Source organism: Acinonyx jubatus, chromosome B2 (genome assembly GCF_027475565.1).
Source record: "Acinonyx jubatus isolate Ajub_Pintada_27869175 chromosome B2, VMU_Ajub_asm_v1.0, whole genome shotgun sequence".
NCBI classification, from domain to species: domain Eukaryota; kingdom Metazoa; phylum Chordata; class Mammalia; order Carnivora; family Felidae; genus Acinonyx; species Acinonyx jubatus.
The window spans coordinates 34,683,060-34,706,008 of NC_069385.1; the positions used below are offsets into that span (position 1 = coordinate 34,683,060).

At 41.6% G+C, this 22,949-nt stretch overlaps 1 protein-coding gene across 5 annotated transcripts in view; it reads left to right on the forward strand.

Moving 5' to 3' along the window:
• The window catches only part of ARHGAP18 (Rho GTPase activating protein 18), a 191,772-nt gene that overhangs the window by 96,022 nt on the left and 72,801 nt on the right, over positions 1–22,949 (forward strand). The window contains exon 2 of one of the 5 annotated variants that reach the window (XM_053222252.1): positions 18,016–19,030. The exons of the other annotated variants lie outside the window; for them this stretch is intronic. Within the exon in view, the coding sequence (XP_053078227.1) occupies positions 18,885–19,030 (146 nt within the window). The 5' untranslated portion in view covers positions 18,016–18,884. The remainder of the gene's footprint in view (positions 1–18,015; positions 19,031–22,949) is intronic. 5 annotated transcript variants of the gene reach the window in all.

The following is a 22,949-nucleotide window of genomic DNA, read 5'->3' on the forward strand; positions in this document are numbered from 1 at the left end:
TACCAAAGGCATAATGGCTCCTCAGTGATTTGACTGGAAATCTTATTTTTTTTTTTTTCTCCTGGAAATCTTGAGGTTTCTCTCTACCACTCTTCCTGTCCATATGATTTTGACCTTTGACTTTTCTTTTTCTTTTTAAAGTAATCTCTACCCCCAGCATGGGGCTCAAACTCATGACCCTGAGATGAAGAGTTGCATGCTCTGCCCACTGAGCCGGGCACCCCTGGTCTTAGACCTCTTAAGGATCTGTACCCAAGACTTTTGTAATTCTAGAAAAGTGACTATAACTGGAATGCCTCCAGTGTGAATGTCATGTCAGTTTTCCAATTCCAGAGACTGGAAAAGTTCTAGCTGCAGAGTTCCTCAAGAACAGGTTTCCCTATGGTCCGAGAGACTCTGGAGAACCAGGCCTGTGTTGGGCTGCGTTGCTAAACTTTTTTTGGGCTCTTTCTCCCCATAAATTAATAGAGTGAAAAAACCAGCCAGAGTCCTGAAATGGGTTGTAAGAGCTGTTTTGCAAAGATACTTGAGGTTATGACTAAGGAGGGAGGAAAGAGAAAAATAGTAAATATTACTTTTAGTTTGTATGGCTCTTTCCCATCTCATTTAATTAAATTCCCATAAACACATGAATGTAGCAGAGGAGCAGACAGCCTTGCTTTTGGGGACCTATGTCGAAGTAGGTAAACTCTTCTGATGTGTTTGGAGCAGAACACTCACTGTAAATGCTCTGGTTTAGTCAAGTTGGCTTTTCCCCCCATTATCCATTTTCTCTCTTCGTCTTTCTGTGTGGGTGTGGCAGTCTGATAATGGCTGCTGAAGATTTAAGGCCCTAATTCGCAGAATCTGTGAATGTTATCTTATTAGGAAAAAAAGGTCTTTGGAGATGCAATTAATTTAAGGATTTTGAGATGGAAGATTACCCTGGATTATCCAGTTGGGCCCCAGATGCAATCACGATTATCCTTATGAGAGACAGAGGGAGACTTTGCAGACCCACGCAGAAGGCATGTGAAAATGGAAGCAGAAAATGAAGTCGTGCCGCGTGCGTCTAGAGCTAGGGGATGCTGGTACCAACAGATCCAGAGGCTCCCCCTAGAGGGTCTGGATACCAGTGATTTTGAGTTTGCCTCTTCTCTAGAATTATGAGAGAATAAATTTTAAGCCACCAAGTTTGTAGTAATGTGCAACCACGTGGAACTAATACCGCAGGGAAAAGAAATAAAAATGAAATGGACAGCAACTCGGTCAGGAGGACTATATACCATTCAATTTAGTTTCCAGAAAGAATCTCCTTTTATTTGCTTGTGCTCAACACTCATAATGCAAGCCTGGTCTCATTTTTTAATTCTGATCATCACATTAACTTTTCAAAAGCAACACTCTGACTGTGTCACTCATGCTTTTCTGTATTCCCAACGTGACTATAAATTTGGGATCCTCCTGGGCTTGTTCCTAATTGGATCCACATTGCTTGGCACATAGTAGGTTCTTAGTAAATATATTCCAGATGAGTACATGCTTACATATGAGTATCTCCCTCATCAGGGCTCCAGTCTGCTTTTCCAGCTATATTTCTCACTATTCCTTTTTATGTTCTTGCCGGGAAAAAAAGAATCAAGTTGGTGAAATATAAATAATGAATGATAACTAGAGTTTTCCCTATGAATAATAACTGTCCAGATGACAGATGGCACTGGAATAGACTGATTGTATAGTATTAATTGGAACATTTTGTTACATCTTTAGAAGAAAGAGGCAAATTAGGGCAAATCAAATCTATATTAAAGATTTACTTTTAAATGTACTTTAAAGTGTGTCTTTAGGATTAGTATAGATAAAATCCAAATGTATTCTATGCCTGCAGCATTCTACAGAAGCAGTTGATACTCAGAATAATGTCAGTGAGGCACTGTTCTTTCAAAGATAGGATGGTTTTGAATGAAAACTTTTTAAAACATTTAAAAAATAAGCACTGAAACCAAAGGAGTGTATATTAAAATGATTGTAGTAGGTTGAAATTAAGAATTCACTTGGTGGGATGCTGGGGTGGCTCAGTCAGTTGAGCATCCCACTCTTGATTTCAGCTCAGGTCAGGATCTCATGGTTGTGAGATCGAGCCCCAAGTTGGACTCCACTCTGGGCATGGAGTCTGCTTAAGATATTCATTCATTCATTCATTCATTCATATTCTCTCTCTCTCCCTCTCCCCTCCCTCTCTCCCTCCACCCTTTCCCCCCTCTCCCCCCTACCCTGTGCTGCCCGCCCCCACTTGTGCGCACACCGCCTCTCTCCAAAAAACAAACAAACAAAAAAAGAGTTGGTGAATCGGAAACAATTCCTTCCATCTAAAAGCAGTTTTCTGCTTATGAGTTGCTGAATTTTGTACTCAGGACAATATCCTAAGACAACCCTAGTGAACATGATGATTGATTTCATTTCCCCAACTTGTGAAAAATTTGAGCACTTAGGAATGTTTTAAAATGGGAAATGAATACACATGAATCTTACAGCTGGATTCGAAGTTTTAATGTAAATAAGTTTAAAATTCCAAAACTCAAGCCATACTCCAAACTAATTAAATCTCAATTCCTCGATAGGTCAGTGGCATCAGAAGTTTTGTTTTGTTTTTGTTTTTTTGCTTTTGTTTGTTTTTCTTTTTTGAAAGCTCCCTCTGTGATTCCAATGTGCAGACCAATTTGAAAACCATTGTACCATACCATTGTCACACCAAAGATAATTACGGTCTAATATGCAGTACAGGTTAAAGAAATTTCCAGTGTTTCCCTGGGTGCCTTTTATAGCTGTTTTGTTTTCTAAACTACAGTGTATTTGATACACAAAGACAGATTTTTGTCTGTTCTGTTCGCTGCAGTATCCCTAGTGCCTGGAAGAGAGACTAGTGCAGAGGAGGTAATCAAGAAACATTTGTAGATTGCATGAGCTTAATCAGTGGCCCTTGCATTTTGCCGAGTGCATTGGATATGTCTGAGCAGTGTCTTTACCTATACAGTTTTTCTTGCGCACAAATGTGTCATCCTGGATTTAGAAAAAACCGAATGGAGAACTGTAACTTTCTAGGCGATGACACCTTTAGGTTCAAACATGTGTTCAGAGAAGTAAGGTGGAATTTTATTTCATGTTTTGTGTAAACGTTGCTGGGAGACTGAAAGGAGCCTACCCATATGGATCCCTGGGGTTCAGTGGGGCCCAGTTTGATACCCCTCCCCCACGGTGAGCCTAGTGTTCTCCTAGGCACATAATTGCCCTTTCATCATTTTCTTACAACCGCAGACTTGATTCTACTTTATGGAATTGTGAAACATAATGGGTAAACAAAATATGGATGTTACTCATACACAAATTTTAAGTTACTGCTGTCTTATTTTTAAAGTTTATTATTTATTTTGAGAGAGAGAAAGAGAATGAGCACGAGTTGGGGGAGGTGTAGAGAGGGATAGAGAATCCCCAGCAGGCTCCCAACTGTCAGTGCAGAGCCAGACACAGGGCTGGAACCTAGGACCATGAGATCATGACCTGAGCCGAAATCAAGAGTTGGATGCCTAACCAACTGAGCCACCCAGGCTCCCCTAAGTTACTGCTATCTTGTATTCCCTTTTCCCTTCACACATTAAAATTACTTCTAGCTTTGATGGTGGTAGTATTTCTATGTGTGAAGCTTCAATCCTGGCTGATGGTGGAGGTGGTGAGGTGGGGAGCAAAGGTTTTTACAAGGACAAGGAAACCATGGCCATAGAAGAAGCAACTCGTGAATGGCCTTGGTAAGACAACAGAAGGTTGGGAATGTGTGTCCTGGGAAAGAGCCAGTGAGCCTTTCAGGGTACTCTTATTAGTGACAAAATTCTGAAAAATATTTTAACCATTGTTATTTTTTGTTTGTCATCGAGTGTTGTCCAAACATGCATTCAATTTTAGGACAGCTTTAGGAGTTTGAGGAATAGCATAGGTAAGTCTGATCTTATGAAGCAGCAGGCTCTATATACTTTGAGACAGTGTCTTATTCCTTTTAGAGCCAGAATTTTAAGTGGTTATGATTCATGAAAGTAAGAGTTCACCAAACTGGCCGAAACTAGCTACTCATAATCTTGAGTGAGTATGATTTTTTTTTTTTTTATGAACAACAAAAATAGGTGGTGAAGAATGTACCAGTAATGAAACTGGACCTTTGCCCTAGGACCCTGACAATCTCTTTACAGTTTCAGATCTGGCCTTGTGATTTGCTTATCTAGGTTCAGCGATATAAAATTTCAACGGTATTGTCCCTGAATATGGGATTTTCCTTTTTTTTTAAATGCACAAGTGGTTCTTCATTTGTTTTCGGGTAAATCACTGTTTCTTAAATAGTTTTCAAGGATAATACTTTTACCTTGTAATCATGGCGACTGTCATTTCCCTTAACTCTTTCTTTCATACATGAGGAGGCCGGTTGGGAGAGGTAAAATGGCTGTTGAAGGTCACCCACAGCCAGCTGGTTATGGAACCAGGAACAGAACCTACACTTGCTGATAAATACTTTATGGCTGTTCAAGGTTGCTCACACACAGCTGGTGATGGAAAGAACGGAACCTGGAATCCCTGATGAATGTTGTTCAGTGAAGTGTCTGCTGCATGCATCTTATTTTCCAGGCATTTTAACAAGTATTACTGCAACACTCTAATACTGAGATCCTGCAAAGTGTAGTCGTTATGCTGAACTCCATAGATGGGTAGAGTGTTATTATTCCATCTTCATAAAAAGTGGCAAAGGAATGTTTTTAGCATGAACTCTGGCTTTGGAGATGCGAAGGGTATGAGAGCTCATAAGCTACCAATGGGGCGTGATGAGCAGGTTTATGGCATGCACACCCCTTTCTAGAGAGTCTCTGGTTGATTTGGGATAGTTTGGTGGTTTCACATACTTGGGAAGATTCAGTGGCCACCGTAAGCCATATTTGATGGATTACCCAATGATGAAGGTTCTAGTGGTGGTATTTGACCTGTTGGCCCCTCTGCAGCTCGGGGCGGGGGGGGGGACATTTAGCTTTTACAAGTGGTCAGGAAGCAAAAACATCCGTCCTTACCACCTTCATATGGAAGAAGACCTTGACTATACTTGCCACAGCTTTATTTCTTTCCCGTCTACCGCAGGAATGATGACGGGCTGTGTCAGATGTGAGGCAGCTTGGCCTCATCTGCTCTCCCCATTCTCTCCCACTCTTCTTACCATTCAACAGCCTCTTCTGGAGCCAGGAAAGAATTGGAGTCTGACGCTTGCCATACTGCATCAAGTGCTGGACCTCAGTGATACTAACCAGGGTTTTTTGTTTGTTTGTTTGTTTTTTGCCTGGATCTGCTTTATACTCTTTGCAGAAATGAGAGCTGCCATTTAACATGATCTCTGGCCACTTATTGGTCAGTCTTTAGATGGAATACAATTGGGCCTTCGGTGGTGGGCAAGCACAAGCAGAGTGGAGTGGAGGAGGGTGGTGTGGGCAGCTGTTGGTTGAACTTGGAGTGAGAGTTGGTCTGGCTTTGGGAGCTATCTGATTGGCAGCACAGGGAGTCCTAGGGACATGGGGAGGGGGATTGATTACCAGTATCACGCAAGGAACAAGGGGTGGGGAAAATACAAGTCTCTGTTTCTTATTCCTTGTTCTTATACTCTAATTCCTTATTCTTATACTCAGGATAAGTATTCCTGAAATACTTTCTCATGTCTCTTAGGGCTAGGAACCAACACTGCATCCTTGGTTTATAGATCCATTTATACAAAGCAAGGCAAAGAGCAGGTGGCTGTGATGTCAGAGATGCCCCTGAGAGAAAGGCCAGTCATCTTAGATGTCTATGGTAAATATGTGCATGGATTTTTCCACATTATGGCACCAGGTAGTGGAACACTGAAGCTGCTCCAAAATCCACCGTCATTGTGGATGTAGAAAATGAGTTCTCGGGTTATGTAGCCAGTTAGTGTTAGACTGAACTAACCTTCACATTGCCACTCAGCCCTTTTAATTAGAGGTTGTGATGCGAAGGGGTTAGCCACCTGAAGGAGCCAAAGGTGCTGTGCCAAATCCAGATCTCCTACTTAGGGTGCAACCTTGTCGAGTTATTTAACCACCTTGTCCTTCTGTTTCTCACCTGGCACATCAGAAGAGTCAGGTTCTCCTCCCTGTGAGGAGGAAATGCAAAGACACCCATGCAAATGTTTAACTGGGTTCCTGGAGGCTGATAAGAGCTCAGTAAGGGCAAGCTACTGGTATCACTATTATTGTTACTCCCTCCTGGTTCTCTTGCTCTTTTACCAGCAATTTTGTCAACATTTAAAAAATGAAAAGTAGAAGTGACACCTTATGAGAATAAAACTTATGCATTATTTATAGGTTCACTTGGCCACACTTAATAGGAGATGATGCGCTGATGTTATAAATAAGAGTCAGAGTTCAGCTCTCATGAGAGGCCAACTCTGTATGTATGGATTTAAGAAAAATATATTTTCTTCATTGAGGCGTGAAACAGAAACATGTCTATTTTGTAATTTTCTAGAACCATAGGGTTTTGAAACTTAAGTAAATACTGTCTCATATTTGCCACTCCCTTGATTTACAAGGAAAGAAGTAGGCCAGAGAGGTAAGTGATGTATTCAAGATTACCTAGTTAATAATAGAGCCAGGCAGGCAGCCTGTGGCCTCACTCCTTTGTGTCACAGACCTGTGTTACAGATTTTCACGAGTATCACCTACCTGGCCAACATCTGACATTAGTTTGCTTCAATATTGGATGGTTGTAATAATGAGAGTTTCACTGAACACTTTTCATGCAGATAAAAATGGTTAGTTGAAATTTTTAGAGAGTGTATAAAATACTTCAGTAGGCTGTATTTCCTTAGTGATGGAGAGATTAAAAGCTTGAAGCAGAGTTGGGAAGAAGCTAAAATCAGATCAGTGACTAAAACCTCTTTGAGAGAGAGGGGTGGATGTGTGTGTGTATGAATTACTCTGTGGGTCTAGAGATTAAGAAAATGAAATGTGAGCCAATGTCTTTGAAACCTTTCCCTGTTTTGTCATTCAGCTGAGTGGCTTTGGGAGAATATCACTTTCCCTTTCCACGTTTTGATTGTGTTTACAATAGAGCATAAAATAACTTCAAAGGATAGAAGTTCTTCAAAGGATAGAAACATCAGATATTTAAGGCTGATGAAATGCACCTAGTATAGGAATATTTGCCTGCAGGTCTGAAATGAGTTGGTATTCTGGGGTTTGGCTGTGCTTTTCTTCAGATACCAGTAAAAAGAGTGAACTTATGGTACGTCAGTTTTAAAAAAGCAAATAAATAGTGTAAGAAGCTTTTGAAAAAAATGGAAATAATCTAGTCATTAGAGGCATTTATCAACCTAAATGGTTGCGGGCTGAGAAATTCCAAGGAGGCAGGACCCATGTGCTTAAAGCTTGTGAATCATTGCTGACTAATTAACAGTAGTTGAGGCATGCAAACCACACTTCAGAACTTTAAGAAACGATTTTGGATTAAATATTGTGATTATCTTTACTTCATCCTTCCTATGTAGTTATAAAATAAAGAGGAGAAACAAATGTAAAATAAACCTGGTTTGAAACAAAATGCTATAAAACCAAAAAAAAAAAAAGCTTCACTTGGGATATTCATTTGGTTACTCCATTTAGGGTTTTTTGGCATGGCTATATTATCTTTGAAAGCAAACTGGGGGTGGTTTTCGACTTAAAACATTGAAATGAAGGAAGATAGGAACTGGATATTTGCATTAAATTTCCATGTAGTATGAAAATATGTAGCAAATAAAAACCTTTCCATTTTAAGTATCCAATGAATGACAGTAGGAAGCATAGTAGAATTATCTTTCTAAAATTTATCCAAAGGCATGTTTTTAAACGAAAAGTTTTTTCTGATTTATTTATTTTTTTTTGGAAGGCCCGTGTATGTTATGGAATTACTCATTGGTATATTTGAAACAAACTGGGCAGGAAGGCAGAGAGAATGGAGTTAGTCTTTTTGAAAACCACGACAGACTTGTTTCTTCACCTCCCTGGATCCTCGTTCCTTCATCTGAAAAATAAAATGATTTGACTAGGTCATCTAAAGATTTCTTTCATCTCTGTAAATCTGTCATTAATAATTTGAGAATTCAGAGATCAATATGGGTCAAGAGCTTGAAAGCTTCATCGAGGATATTAACAGGAACCAGATTTTGAAGGAAATCTGAAACTTGCTTCTTCAGAAAGGGGCATTTCACTTGGACATAGAGCTTGAACAGAGAGACATTATTGGCAGGGGCATCCTCATAACTTATTGCCTGATTATTGTAAAAGCAAATTGTTGACTCTGTACGTGGATTAAGTCAGGGATTATTACTTCAGTAGATTTGGGGCAGCCATTGAAAGAAATTTTCAGGCAGCCAGGAGGAACTACTTTGAATAGAGTGGTATTGAAGCTGATGAATGTGAAGTATCACAGGTCTGCTTAGGCACGGAATTTAACATGCTTTACATTTTTGTGAAGTAAGGACTAAGGAAGAAGCCGGCAGTGGAGCATTGAAGTAAGACTCAGGGCACATCTGATGGGCTGTGCAGAGGGAGCTGTGTTGAATGAGTTCTTCTGGGTGCTGAGAGGTGAGGAGGGCGGACAGAAACTGACATAATGAGCTGGCTGAGAACTGGAAGGTCCCAGAGACTGTAAGAAGATTGGCTGTGCTTCAAGATGGGGAACACTGAATTAGAAATCTTTGTGATTTGAGTTAATAAGGCTCAGGCTGTGACCATGTTAATGAGACTTGATGTGCAATGGGGACAAGTCAGCATACCCAATTAGGGGAGAATGCGTGAGGTGTGGGGGCAGGATGACACAGATGTTTAAATTCCAAGGGCGATGATTGCAGAGGGCAGGGGTGAAAAATCTGAGCCAGGAGCAGGAGAAAGAAAGAGGGGAGGGGAAGAAGTGTGTGTGTGTGTGTGTGTGTGTGTGTGTGTGTGTGTTGATTATGAGACTTCTTTCTGAAACCAGCTGTGTCATTGTCAGTAACCTGCTGTGAGTGTAATCACTTATCCTCGCAGGGCCTCTGTGTGCTAAAAGGCAAAATGAGGGTGAACAGAGTTGAACTGTGTCTGTACTTCTCAGTGGGGGCGGTATTGCCCTCTAAAGGGCATTTTGGAAATTTGTGGGGCTGTTTTATGGCATCTCATTCATTGTTTGCAGGGCAGGCTGCACTTGTGTGAGACATCCTATCGTTCCACAACAGTCCTGCCAAACTAAGAATTGTCTGGGGTCCTTCACGACTTTAGAATGACCCATTTGGCATTCCTGAAGAATGTCCTGTGAAAATGTTTCCTTTCTGCTTATCTTCATTCAGGGTTTTAATTCCATGCACTACTGATCCCTGCGACCTCTTATTTTGTATTTTCTTATGAGGAATGTTTTCTGATCTTGGTTTTTTTCCCCAAATCTAAACTCATTCTTTATATGTAGATATAAGCAGTTGATACTTCCTCATGTGTTTTAGTATGCAAACATCCACATACTGAAATGCATAATATTTTGAATTATTTTCCTGAATATTATGATATGTGTATGCCTATACACACATATCTTATTAAAATGATATGGAGATAAATGATCAGAATTTCACTTCAGTATGGTAAAGGTGGAGATGATAAAATACATGTTCTCTTCATAGCAAGTGTGTTAAGGTCAAGAACCACTTAACCAGAGAATCTTCAAGGTTTCTAACTTCTGACATCTCTTAAAATACTGCAGCTCTGTGAATGTTATTGTTTGAAGAGGTAAGTTTTCTATACTGGGAAATGTTGAAAACTGACTGCATCAGGATGGGAATTGAGTGGAAAGCAGCCACTCCTTGTGAATCCAGGAAGGCCTGAAGAGGCTGAGATCTATCTGGAGGGGAAACACATGATGGGTCCTTGGGGAGAGCATGTTTCCTGCTGATGTAGGCAGATGGGGTGAGAGGGAGAAGAGTGTGGGTTTGGCAGCCCATGGAGGAGGAGGAGAGCAGAGTGGGGACGGCATTAAAAACTAGGAGTTATGACTTCACACTCTTTTTTTTTTTAGCTGCGTCTGGATGATTTTCCTTTTGATATGAAGTAGGTAGTTTAAGAAGTTTTTCAAATAATTTAGCTACCCGCCAATGTGTATCCCTTTCTTCTGGAAGTTTATTTTTTATACATTATGACAGGGTACCATCAGTCATCATTAGCATGAAGGTCCTCTACCAGAGTGCAGGAAGAAAGTTACCCATGATACGCGATTTTCCTTTCTGTTTCAATAAGCCCACTCTTGCCACTTCAGTTTTAAATTGGAGAATTTCTCTATCTTGTGCTTGTAAGTTGGTATAATATATTAAAGAAAACCTAAAATATTAAAACTACAAGTGACTATAGATACCTGCCATAAGAAAAAGTATAAATGTCAAAATAATGAAACATCCTTTAAAATACAGTGTGGGATTTTCTTAGGTTTATTTACTTTTTATTTTATTTTTATTTTATCTTTTTATTAAAACATTTTTTTAATATTTATTTTTGAGAGAGAGAGAACATGAACATGAGCAGGGGAGGGACAGAGAGAGAGAGGGAGACACAGAATCTGAAGCAGGCTGTAGGCCCTGAGCTATCAGCAAAGAGCCCAGCATAGGGCTCGAACTCAAAAACTGCGAGATCATGACCTGAGCCAAAGTCAGATGCCTTAACTGACTGAGCCAACCAGGTGCCCCTTAATTTATTTTTTTAAAGTTTGATTCCAGTATCACTAACCTGTGTTGTTATATTATTCTCAGGTGTGCAATATAGTGATTCAGGAATGCTTTATATTACTCATTGCTCATCAAGATAAGTGTGCTCTTAACCCCCTTCACATATTTCGTCCACACTCCAACCCCCTCCCCCCAAACCCCTCCTCCCCTCTTCTCTGGTAACCATTAGTTCTCTGTAGTTAAGAGTCTGGGGTTTTGTTTTGTTTTGTTTTTTTGGTTTGTCTTTTTCCCCCTTTTGTTTCTTAAATTCCACATATGCGTGAAATCATATAGTAATTTATCTTTCTCTGATGGCGTATTTTGCTTAGTATTATACTTTTTTTGCTTGCAGTTATCCTTGTTGTTGCAAATGGCAGGATTTTGTTCTTATGGCTGAATCATATTCCTAAATGTGTGTGTGTGTGTGTATATATATATATATATATATATATATGCACACATGTACATATATATACATGTATACATATATGCACATATATATACATATATACACACATGCATATATACATATATATGCACATATACATATATACATACATGTACACATACCACATCTTTATCCATTTATCTACCAATGGAAACTTGGGCTGCTTCCATAGTTTGGCTATTATAAATAATGCTGCAATAAACATAGGAGTACATATATCCTTTGGAGTTAGTGTTCTCTTATTCTTTGGATCTATACCCAGTGGCCCAATGCTGGATTGTAGTGGATTTAAGGAGATTCTAACAAAAACCGTTTCAGTCCAGAAAAAGTTGTTTTATGTAAGCATAAGTGCTTGAGAAAAATTGGACAAAGTTTGAAAGGATGGATAGATTTAAAATCAAATGAAAAGGAAGCAATTGTTAATATAACTTCTGTTTGCATTGTGTAATGGGGCTGGGGCCCCAAAATTATGGTGAGATATTGCATACACTGAGCATAGCTTTTATAACATTGCTCACTCTAGAAAATTGAGTTAAATTGAAAACACAAAGTAAAAAAAAATAAAACAGTAAATTGCCTATAATGCCAGTGACTGAAGATAGTTATATTAACATTTTGGTGCATATTATTTAATCACTTTTTTTTCTGTTTCTCTTTACAAAAAGAGCTGGTTAAAGGTAAAGCACTGTGGATGCTAAGTTCACAAAGTTCACAAAGGAGAGTAAGGCATTGACTCTGTTCTCTAGGAGCAGACGACTTTAACCATAGCCCCTCTCGTGATGGCTTTATTTCTCTGGACTTGAGATGCTCACACTATTGTTTCCTTTTTGAATCATGACCTTGGTTTATTGGGTATCTATTCTGTGTTATTTGGCCCTTTGCAAATTTTATTTCCAGTCCTCATAAGCCATGCACAATAGATATTTTTCTTTTTTATTTTCTCAAAATTAAAAAAAAAAAAAGATGTTTATTTTGAGAGAGAGTGTGCGCGCGAGTGAGGGAGATGCAGAGAGGGAGCGTGAATTCCAAGCAAGCTCTGCACTCCATCCCACAACCCTGAGATCCTGACCTGAGCCTAATAGAGTTGGAGGTTTAACCCACTGAGCCACCCAGGCTCCCCGGTGGGTATTTTTATTTAATTTTACAAATAAGGAAAGGGATGCTCCAAGAAGTTAGTTTGCCCAAGGCACTCTGTGCAGTGAGTGACAGTGTTGTTGGGACTGAAGCCTGCACCTGTCCCTGTAGGACCAGACTGTCAGGACAGGGATCCCATCAGAATCTGGGATTGTATCATACACTCATGGTGGACGTCAGGGAAAGCAAGGAGGGTGTGGAACAGGATGGGGACTGTGCAGATGAGGCGCTTGGGGAAGGGAATGTGCCTGGGTCAGGCGGGCTCGGCAAGTGCTTTTGGACAGAGTAGGGTCTTTGAAGGCAGAAGTAGGTGGAGTCCAGATGGGGAAAAAAAGCAGGGCAGGGCTCCCAGGGTCTTGAACAGCAGACCAAAGGGTCTGGAGACTGAATGAGCCAGATGGCTCCTGTACTGACTTGTTCTCAGAGTTTACAAAGAGAATTTGGAGATGCTGAGACTTGTTGAAACTAAAATGTTTTTCCGTATTTTTTTGGTGACTGTTTGGAGAAACCGATGTTTTGAGGGTGAATGGTTGAGAATACTACACTGATACTGCACACATGATCTATCATGCAGTGATGACTTTGTTCAGTAACAAAAGGTTGTTCTGAAATAAATCATGGCTCAAAGCAGTGTGTTGCTATAATGTCCTGGCTGGAAAAAGCCAGCCCCTACCTCTAGAAAGGGGCTATTTGAAGAAAAATGAAGCAATACCAAATAAACTTGTTATATAATTTCAAAAGGGTAGTAGGTAGTGATTAGGGGCCTTTAAATGTCTGTGGTATCTATAAGTTGCAGCCTTGCTCGAATTCCCGTGGGGGGGGGGTGGGGGTTGAAAGACTGAGGGAGAAGAGAAATGGAAACTGCTCTTAGCCTCTTTCCTTATTTTCTGTTTGTCCTTCTTTTTGATAGATGTGCATGTCCTTTTTTCCCCTTGGTGAAAAGGATACCAACGATGCTTCTCTTGCTTTTCCATTGTTCCATTGTCTCCCCACCCTTCTGGCTTCTTGTTTTTCAACTCTTTTGAGCACACATATTTCAGGATGCCTGGTAACCTTCCTCCTCTTGGCCGGGAGCCCAGTCAGACATTATCAGCCTCCAGTCCTTGGCCAGGAGCCTGCTGGGAACCACTGAGGTTCTTGTCAGTTTCTCTTTGCCCTTCACGTATATATTGCCTTCTGCTTGGCAGATCCTGACCTGAGGATAATAGCCAATACTGTGCAAGCCACTCTGGATCTCAATAAATGTTTCCTGAATGAGTTTATTACTCACTGGGAGAAGGGAACCCTTTCATGGAAGACTTCCTCTTTAGGTATCTGTGGATCCAAATATATATATATTTTTCTTTTTCTGTAGGCTCCTGGTTGATGCCTGACTCAGTATAGTAGGTTTTGGTTATTTTAAGTTTGTAAGTGCTCTGTGCAGAAGGCATTTATAAAAGACATAGGGTACATCTGGCTTAAGGGCCAAATAGGGGTTGTAGTTCAATTTTATTTAGCCCTGTAAAGTATTAAGAGATGTCACAGTTCTGAAGATGTCACCATGATTTTTGCAAACACTGAACAATAGTGCCCACAAGATGGGGATGTTATTCCATCGGAAGGAAAGAAAAAAAATTGTTTTTTCTTGGTAAAATTGGGGCAGTGTGTGATTCCCCACTTTTTTTAGAGTGGGAAGATAGTGGTTTTTTAAAATCTGAAAATGAGTAAAAATTATTTTATAAAATGATTACAATTTGTGAGTGCTTCAATATTTTCTGAAATTAATTGACACTGATTACTTTCTCCATTCTATATGGGAGTTTGAATCTATTGTTCTTAAGAATATTTGCATATGAATTGGTATTTGACCCTTAATATAAAAACTATGCTTCATCTCAAAATTTGTTTTAAGTTTATTTCTTTTGAGAGAGAGAGAGAGAGGGAGAGAGAGAGCAAGCGCATGCACATAAGCCAGGGTAGGGGCAGAGAGAGGAGAGGAGAGAGAGAATCCCAGGGAGGCTCCATGCTCTCAGCACAGAGCCCAATGTAGGGCTCGAACTCATGAGCCTTGAGATCATGACCTGAGCTGAAGGCAGATGCTTAACCAGCTGAGACACCCAGGGGTCCTGTTCACCCCAGATTTAAGGGAGGAGGTATTAAGCATGGCAACGAACAAGAAATAGACTTCTAACAGGTATGGGAAAAAAATGATGGTGTTCCCTGTCAACAAGGAGTTATAACCTCATTTGTGTGTTGAGATATACACACACGAAATGACTAGTGAACCAGCTAGTGTTATTTATAACCACATGTACATTTGTTTCTAATCTCTACCTTGTGTATTCCCGAAAGGATTTGTGTCTGTTTATATATGAGTATTTATAGCCAGGGTGTAAATCAGTTTATAATGAGGTACCTTGTAAGAGAATTAGCTGGGGGAGGGAAGAAGCAGGTACCGAAATCAGGTTGGAAGCCTTCCCAGAGCAGTGAGCCTCCGGGATGGGATTGAAACGCATGGGGAGTGCAGGGGGCTTTCTTAGGGAGAGAAGAAGCATGAGCAAACCAGTGGATGATCAAAAGGGGGTTCAGTGAGAATATAATAGTGGGGTGTGACTTGAACACCTGGCATTCTTTTGGCTGCTCAACAGTAGAACATCCATTCTGATTTGGGGAATTCCTTTCTGAGCTTTGCTGGGAAGCTGGGCTCTCCTTTCACTGAAAAATAGGACAGGGTCTCATGCAGCAGGCACTGCTGGTGTGAGCTGCATCGCCTCCTGTTCCACACTGTCCCTTGGCCACTCCGTGGCCACTGAGGCATTATTTGTGTCTGCTGGACAATCTGAGAGCCCTTTCCCATAGGGTTTTCATAAAATTCTCTTCTACTTAGAGTTGATGTCCGTAACTTGCAATCAAAAACTCCGATAGAAATAAATACACATTATTGAGCCCTGTTCTTGAAGCCAAGAAAGTTTTGTGCATTTTGTGGACATAAGCTCATTTGACTCTCACTCTGACTCTGTAAAGAGGTAGTGTTTGCTGTTGGGCCTCAATCCACAGGTGAAAAGAAATTGGGATTCAGGGAGGCTAAGTCACGTGCCCAAGGTCGTACAGGTAGCAAACAGCTGGGATGTGGTCCAGGCTTTTCTGATAAGGAGACTGTGATCTTAACCTCTACACTCCACCACCTACCCTCCAAGGAGAGCAGATCATAAATATTCACTACCTGTATGTATTTGGGAATGTACTTTATTACGAAAGGATTTTTCTGAAAACACAGTTGAGGAACGATTTGGCTTTTTCACTTGGCTATCATAAAGTAGGATTTAATAGATTGTCATTGGTTAAACATGGAATTAGAAGTGAGACTTTCTCACCCTTGGCCTGCTTTGCTTTAATATGTTTGGCGCTGATACAAAGGCAGACAGCAGATCCTGAAGACTATGCCTTTTTTAGAGGGGGAAGAGATGGGGGAGGAAAGGAGCTTATCACTGCTCTGTCAGGAGTTCTGCTTGTCACCTTGTTAAATTTCAATAACTCCTGGGTATTTTGTCTGGAACAACCTGTCCCCAAATACCATCACAGCTAAACCTCCCCTACCCCTGACTCCATTCAGGTCTCTGCTCAGGCATCTCATCAGAGAGGTCTTCTATTCCTGTCTCTTCCCGTTGGATTCGACCTCTCCTCCCCTTCCCTCTTAACCCGCTTAATTTATTTGTATAGCATTTCCCACCACCTGACAGGTTATAAATATTGTTTCTTTTCTGTTTCCTTACTACTGGAATGTAAGCTTTGTGAAGCATGGACTTTGTTTTCTTCTCTGTGGAATTTTCAGCTCTCAGAAGGCTTCTACTGCATAGTTGATGATCAATAAATCGTTTTGAGTGAATGAATGAATGGGAGGAGATTGAGGTTCTGAGAATTTAGATAACTTGCCTGAGATATCATGGAAAATGATGGAATCAGGTATTAAACTGTAGGTGACCCTTAAAATCTCTCATGTTCCCCGCTCCCCCCCCCTTCCCCTTTACTGATGTCCCTCTGTCTCGGAAAATTCATACATTTGTACACGATTAAAGACATCTCTCCCAGGATTTTTTTAGTGGGGGGGGGGAGGGGAGTCTTAAGTAGTCAGTCCAACTTTCCTATTTTACAAATAAGGAAATAACCATGATTCATTGAGGTTAGGTGACTTGATCAAAGCAATACTGCTCTTTACTGATGGAGGAAGGACCAGAATCACGATAACCAATCTCCCAGTTCATCTCCACCTGACCCTGTTGGATTCACTTTCTTGTTGATAGAATGAATGAACCCTATTTTGATGCAGAATTCATACATCAGTCATCAGTGATGGCTTTGAAAGAGTGGGGTCATGTTATATCAGTGCCTTAATATTAATGCAGTAAAGCAGAGGCCGAAAATCAGATGCCCACAGGGACCAGCAGATAGCATAACATTCAGGGTGGGAGCATGGGTGGGAACTACGGCAAAGGGGCAGGATATCCCCTGATCAAAGGGGCCAGCCCCACAGCACCCGATGCCCTGCCCAGAGAAACACGTTACAAGAGAGAGATGTAGTAAACGAATCTAAAAATGTTCGAAACACCCTGCTGACCAAACAATATTTCTGCCAGCTAGCTAGAGCCTGAAGCCTCCCAGTTTGTGATTGCTGAAGTTTTAGCATTAAGAGCTTTTTTTCTTTCCAAAGGAGTAAGTTTCAATAAGCGGGAATACGTTGGAGAATATGTGAAGTGGTTAGTTGTTCTTTAGACCAGCCAAAGGATCAGTGGGTTGGGCTGTCAAAGTTCACAGAGGGAAAATAAGTATCAATAAAAGGGTATTTATTGCCTGTCTTTATTGCCCTGGTGATAAAGTTGAAGAGTAATGTGTTTTCTCTGTCATAATACCATCTGTCCTAATGGAAGGTACTTGGTTATGCTATTTACTGACTGAGGATCAGGAAGCCTTCTTAGAGATTTGGCACAGCTATTAACTACCTGTATGTCATTGGGCAAATCACCCAGTTTTTCTCTGCTCTGCCATGTTCATGTTTGAAAACTTAAGGGCTGGATTTCATGCAGGGCCTAGGAAAGAAAGGATGCAGAGGATTTCATGCAGAAGTTCAACTAGGTTCTTTATCTCTGTCTCTTTAAAAACAAAACAAAACAAGAAACCTGTGTTAGGGGTTGGATTGTTTGAACGTATCATCTGTGTCTTTAAGCACATCGATAATTACAGTAGATTTGCTACTGTTCCTCTCATGTGCCATCTGTGAAACTCAGAGAGTTGAGAATTATTTGACCTAGTGATCACTAGGGTCATTCCAGCTCCAAATTCCACTCAGTTTGAATTACCATTTTTGAGGACAGATTTCAAAGGCTTTTATCACATAGAGACTAAGAGCCCAAGAACATGGGTCCTGGGACCACATGGCTTGGAGTGCATCCTGGCTTTCTTGGTCATGTTGATTTATTTCCCTGAGTTTCAGTTTCCTCATCTATAAAATGGGAACAATCATAGTGACCCCCTCATAGTCTTACCGTTGTGATCACTGTCCCCGGCAAATTATCCAACACTGCTTTTCTTCTTCTAATGGAGCGACTGCAATGCGGATAGTGAAAATTTAATTAACATTTACCTTTAAAATACAGCATGAGAATTTTCTCCCTTTCCTTCGCAGATTTGGGCCTTTTCAGTTTCTTTTTAGGAAGTGAGTGTGTTGGAATTGAAAGTTGGCAGGGTTAGTGTGCCACTGGTACTTAAATGGTCCCAACTGATGAAGGTGCCAGCGGTCAAGACCAGTGGATCTTCTATAAACATGGATGTCCGTTGTAGGTGTCCTGATGTTAACTAAAGAGCTACCTTTTGGCTATGTGCCTGGGTAGGTGTGCCTCGGTAGGTGTGCCTGTGTGAACCCTTGCACCGTGAAACAAAAGGCTCTACATGTGGATTTGGTATTACCTGAAGGAGGCCGTCTGATGCAATTCGACTGTGGAGAGAAGAGTTTACTATATGAGAAGATGCTCGGGTGGCCTTCCTGCACGAACGTGAAGGACGTTTGCCCTGGAAGAACACAACACCTCTTCAGAACCCTACTGGAACATAATTTAAAGCAAGAGGATGACAATAGATAAATTCCTCCCACTTCAAAGGGAAGAGTCTGGTGCACACGGAGTGTTTGTTCCGAGGATCCGAGAAGCGGGCGTTGTGCCCTCCTGGGCCCTTCAGGCTGGGCTGCTGTTGCCACTTGAAAGAGCAGCCTGTCCTTGTCTGCCACACTTTCATCTTCTGCCACGTTTGTATCCATGGGCACTGTCACCCACGTGAAGGCACAGCTTGCTATTCCTGGCTTGGCTTCTGTGACCTTCAGTAAAGCCAAATTAAAAAAAACAAAAAAAAATTTTTTTAAGGCTTTGACATGGGATGGTAATTGCATGCAGTGGCTTTTAATCATTTGGCATTCACAAGAAGCATTCAGGGGGGCCGAGGCCTCAGGGAGCACCAGCTCGCACGGGTCTTGGGAGGAGCTCTTGGTTGCAAGGCCTTGGCATGCTGGGTGTGTGTGTGGCAACACCAGGCAGCAACGTCAGTGTCACCTGGGCAACAGAGCACACAGAAGACAGCTTGGTGGACTGGAAATCAGCTCTGCCCAGCTGTTGGAATCTGCACAAAACTTCAGGAAAGTTGTTTTCTGGGTAAGATGGTGGGATGAGGTAGTTAGGATGGGCTGAGGGTGGGGAACGGAACATTCTTCACGCTGGTGTCGGGGAGTGTTTGGAGGCAACAAATGAGTTTCACCTTCCCACCAATTTAAACCGTAGGCAGGTCACAGGTGGAGATCTCCTGAGAGGAGAATGTCTTGTTCTCAAGCCCCCTCATTATCCAGCCGAGGGGACAGGCCCGGCCTGGTGTGGTGGGGCCTGGGGAGGCTGGCCTGGCTTCCCAGCCTCCTGAGTGTCTGACTCGCTCTGGTTGCCTCTGCCTCGGCAGGCAATCACAGCCCCAGAGTTTCTATTTGATTCTGCCTCCACTCACATCAGATATATTGGTGAACAAATTTGTTCAGCATTTTAGAATACTAGGGGACATTAATATGACTTTTGCTTAATCATAAGTAGTTCTTCATAGCTTTAGTGGGGATTCACCATTGTGGTTCTTTCATTATTTTTAAAGGTTTTGTTTCCTTTTTCTTCTTTGTGAAGGTTCAGTTTTTATTAAATGGCCTTAAGAAGAGAGAACCATGTTTGCCTTTATGATTATTTTAATTCCGAACATGTGACCTCCTCAGCCCGCAGCTTCTTTTATCCTATTTAAAGTGGTCTGCTTTCTGTAAGCTCTCTTTCACCCCTGTCGTTTTAAGTCGCGTATACGGTGCTGACTTCTAAAATCAAACTCCCTTCGGTCAGTGGTCAATACCTCTTTCGTGAGCTCCTGATCTATGTTTTCAGATGTTCCCGCAGTTCTTGTCTAACTCGATTGTGCACAGACATCACCTGGGCATTTGGCTGAACTGCAGGTTGGGATTCAGCAACTCTGGAGCGGGGTCTGAAATTCTGCCTTCCTGAGAAGCTTGATGCTGGTGCTGCTGGCTCAGGGAACATGCTTTGTACCCAAAGGGCATGAACGTATGGAGGCAAAGACAGGTGAATCTCCTAGAAGATGGGGGTGGGCCTTAGGGATCTCGATGTCGCCCAAGGGTCTCTAAGATATTTCAGATTTAGTATGTCCAAACGGAACTGCTCACATTCTCTGTCAAGCCTGCCCTTTGCCCTGTAATCCCTCTGCCGGTGAGTGGCAACCTTCCACCTGCCTATCGAAGAACAAACGATGCAGTTATCTTGGTTTCTTCTGTTTCCGTCATCCACTTTATATAACTTGGAGTCTGTTTGGGGGAGAGTTTCCCAACTTTTTCCTTTCACTTCTTCTGTTTCTACCCATGCCTTCTGGATTCAGATCCTTACCGTCTCTCAGGGATCCCCTGACTCTAGAGCATCATGGCACCCGGCTGTCTCTGTAGTGTACTTATTTATTTATTTTTTAAATTTATTTTTGAGAGAAAGCGTGAGGGAGAGACAGAGACGGAGGGGGGAGGGAAGGATCCGAAGTGGGTTCTGCACTGACAACAAAGAACCCGATGCGGGGCTCGAACTCAAGAACCGCGAGATCATGACCTGAGCCGAAGTCGGATGCTCGACCAACTGAGCCACCCAGGTGCCCCTCTCTGTAGTTTAGTTCTTAAACTTCATTTCCTCCTGATTTGGTAGTGACATTTGCTTATTTAGACACCTTCCACTATTGCATCCCACGTGTCTCAATACGGCAAGCAAGGTCCAGCACAATTTGGCTGTGCCCTTTTTGCTTCCCCTCCCCCAATGCCTAACACGCCACCCCCACCTCCAACTGGTTGCACCTCCCTGGAAGTCAGTGCAGTCTGTCCACATCCGTCTACTCCATTTCCCAAGCTCACTTCTATTGCTTTGTTCATACGGTTGCCACCGCCTTGAATGCCTTTCTTGTCATCATCTGGCAAAGCCTTTAAGATCCAGCTCCCATCACTTTCCTGTGAAGCCTTTACCAAGTCACCAGCCTGGAGCTTGTGACTTCCCCAGTCTGTGCTTCCATAGCACTTTCAGTCGTTTCGCAGTTCCCATTGCTCGAGTCTTTGTTGCCTGCTAAATTCGAGATCTGCCTTTCTGAAATAGGTCTGAATTCTATAGGTTCGCATAGCGTGGAGTAAAGTAGTTTTTCACTAAATTTTTTCTAAGTCCAGGACAAGGTGAATATTCTGTAGACAAACAGGCACTAGCATGTTGGAAGTAGGAGGGAGTGACGTGATTTGTATACATTGAGCTGTACAAAGAGGACCTGCCTATTGCCTCATTCATTCAGTAGCTGCCCTGTCAGTAAGGTAGCCACCAGCCACCCGAGACTACTGAGCACTTGAAATGTGGCGAGTCCAAGGATGAATGCAAAATGGAAGTTACTGGATTTTAAAGACTTAGAATGAAAAAAAAAAGAGTAAAAGATCTCATGAATAATTTTAATATTGATTACCTGTTGTAGTGATAATATTTTGGGTATATTAGGTTAAATAAAGTATACTATTACACTTACCTTGTTCTTTTTACTTTTCTAATGGGGCCTCTAGAAAATCTTAAAATACTTTTGTGGCTTGCCTTTTATTTCAGTTGGATAGCAATGTTGTCGTATTCAAAATAGTACAGAAAGGTTTCCTACCACCCTCCAATTGTGCTTTCTAAGATTCAGACAAGTATTTAATGTTTAGGGACAGGTTTTGAATCATTACGAGTTATTTAGTTAAAAATTAAATCACTCAGGGGCACCTGCCTGGCTCAGTTGGTAGAGCATGTGACTCTTGATCTTGGGGTCGTGAGTTCAAGCCCCACATTGGGCATAGAACTTACTTTAAAAAAAACAAAATCATTTATTTGAAAATACTACCACTAAATTCACATTTTCAAGTTGTAGTCTTTCAAGAGTGTTTTGTTTTTTGGTTTTTTGTGGGTTTTTTTTTTTTTTTTTGATTTTTTACTGAACCACCAAACTAAATCTTAGGGACTTTACTATAATTCATCTATATATTAATGTCACCTATCCATAAAAACTCAAAATGCTAACTTTTTTTTTTTTAAACCATTGTCCATGGAGTGATGAGAAATGGAAAGTGATAAATTCTATTATACAATTTGCAATCCATGTCTTCAACTCTACTGCCTGCATAGTTTCTCACTACTCAGCTGGATCAAAATCATATACATTGCCTACCATCATTAAACCCTTCTGCCTAATTAATTTTTCAGTGTTTAAAGCTTAAGGATTCTATACAAGTTTTTTTAAAACTTGAGATGCCTAAGGCAGTTGTTTTTCTAATTTTCTGTAGTCATTAAGTTTATTTCAAGAGAGAGAGAAGGAGGGAAAGAATTTCAAACAGGCTCTGTGCTGAAGCATGGGGCCCTTCATAGGACTTAATCCCATGCACATGAAATCATGACCTGAGCTGAAATCGAGAGTTGGATGCTCAACCAACTGAGCCACCCGGGCACCCCCCTCCAGTGCTTTTAAAAAACAAACAAAAAAATAATGTTTTATTTTTGAGAGGGGGAGAGAGTGAGAGCGTGAGCAGGGGAGGGGCAGAGAGAGGGGGAGGCAGGGAATCCGAAGCAGGCTCCAGGCTCTGAGCTCTCGGCACAGAGCTTGACGTGGTGCTTGAAACCACGGACTATGAGATCGTGACCTGAGCTGAAGTCGGACGCTTAACCGGCTGAGCCACCCAGGTGCCCTAGCGCATTTTAAAAAAATGTTTTATTTTTGAGAGGGAGGGAGGGAGGGAGGGAGGGAGAGAAGGGCAGGCAGAGAGACACAGAGTCTGAAGCAGGCTCCAGGCTCTGAACTGTCAGCACAGGGCCCAGTGACATGGGCTCGAATTCTCAAACCGTGAGATCGTGACCTAAGCCGAAGTTGGACACTTAACCAGCTGAGCCACCCAGGCATCCCTGCCTCCAGTGCATCCTTAGGTGGGTCCCAAATTAAATCAAGTGAAGCTTCTATGGTTGAGGGGTAAATGGGGCACCAAGAAATCCCCCACTACCGTAG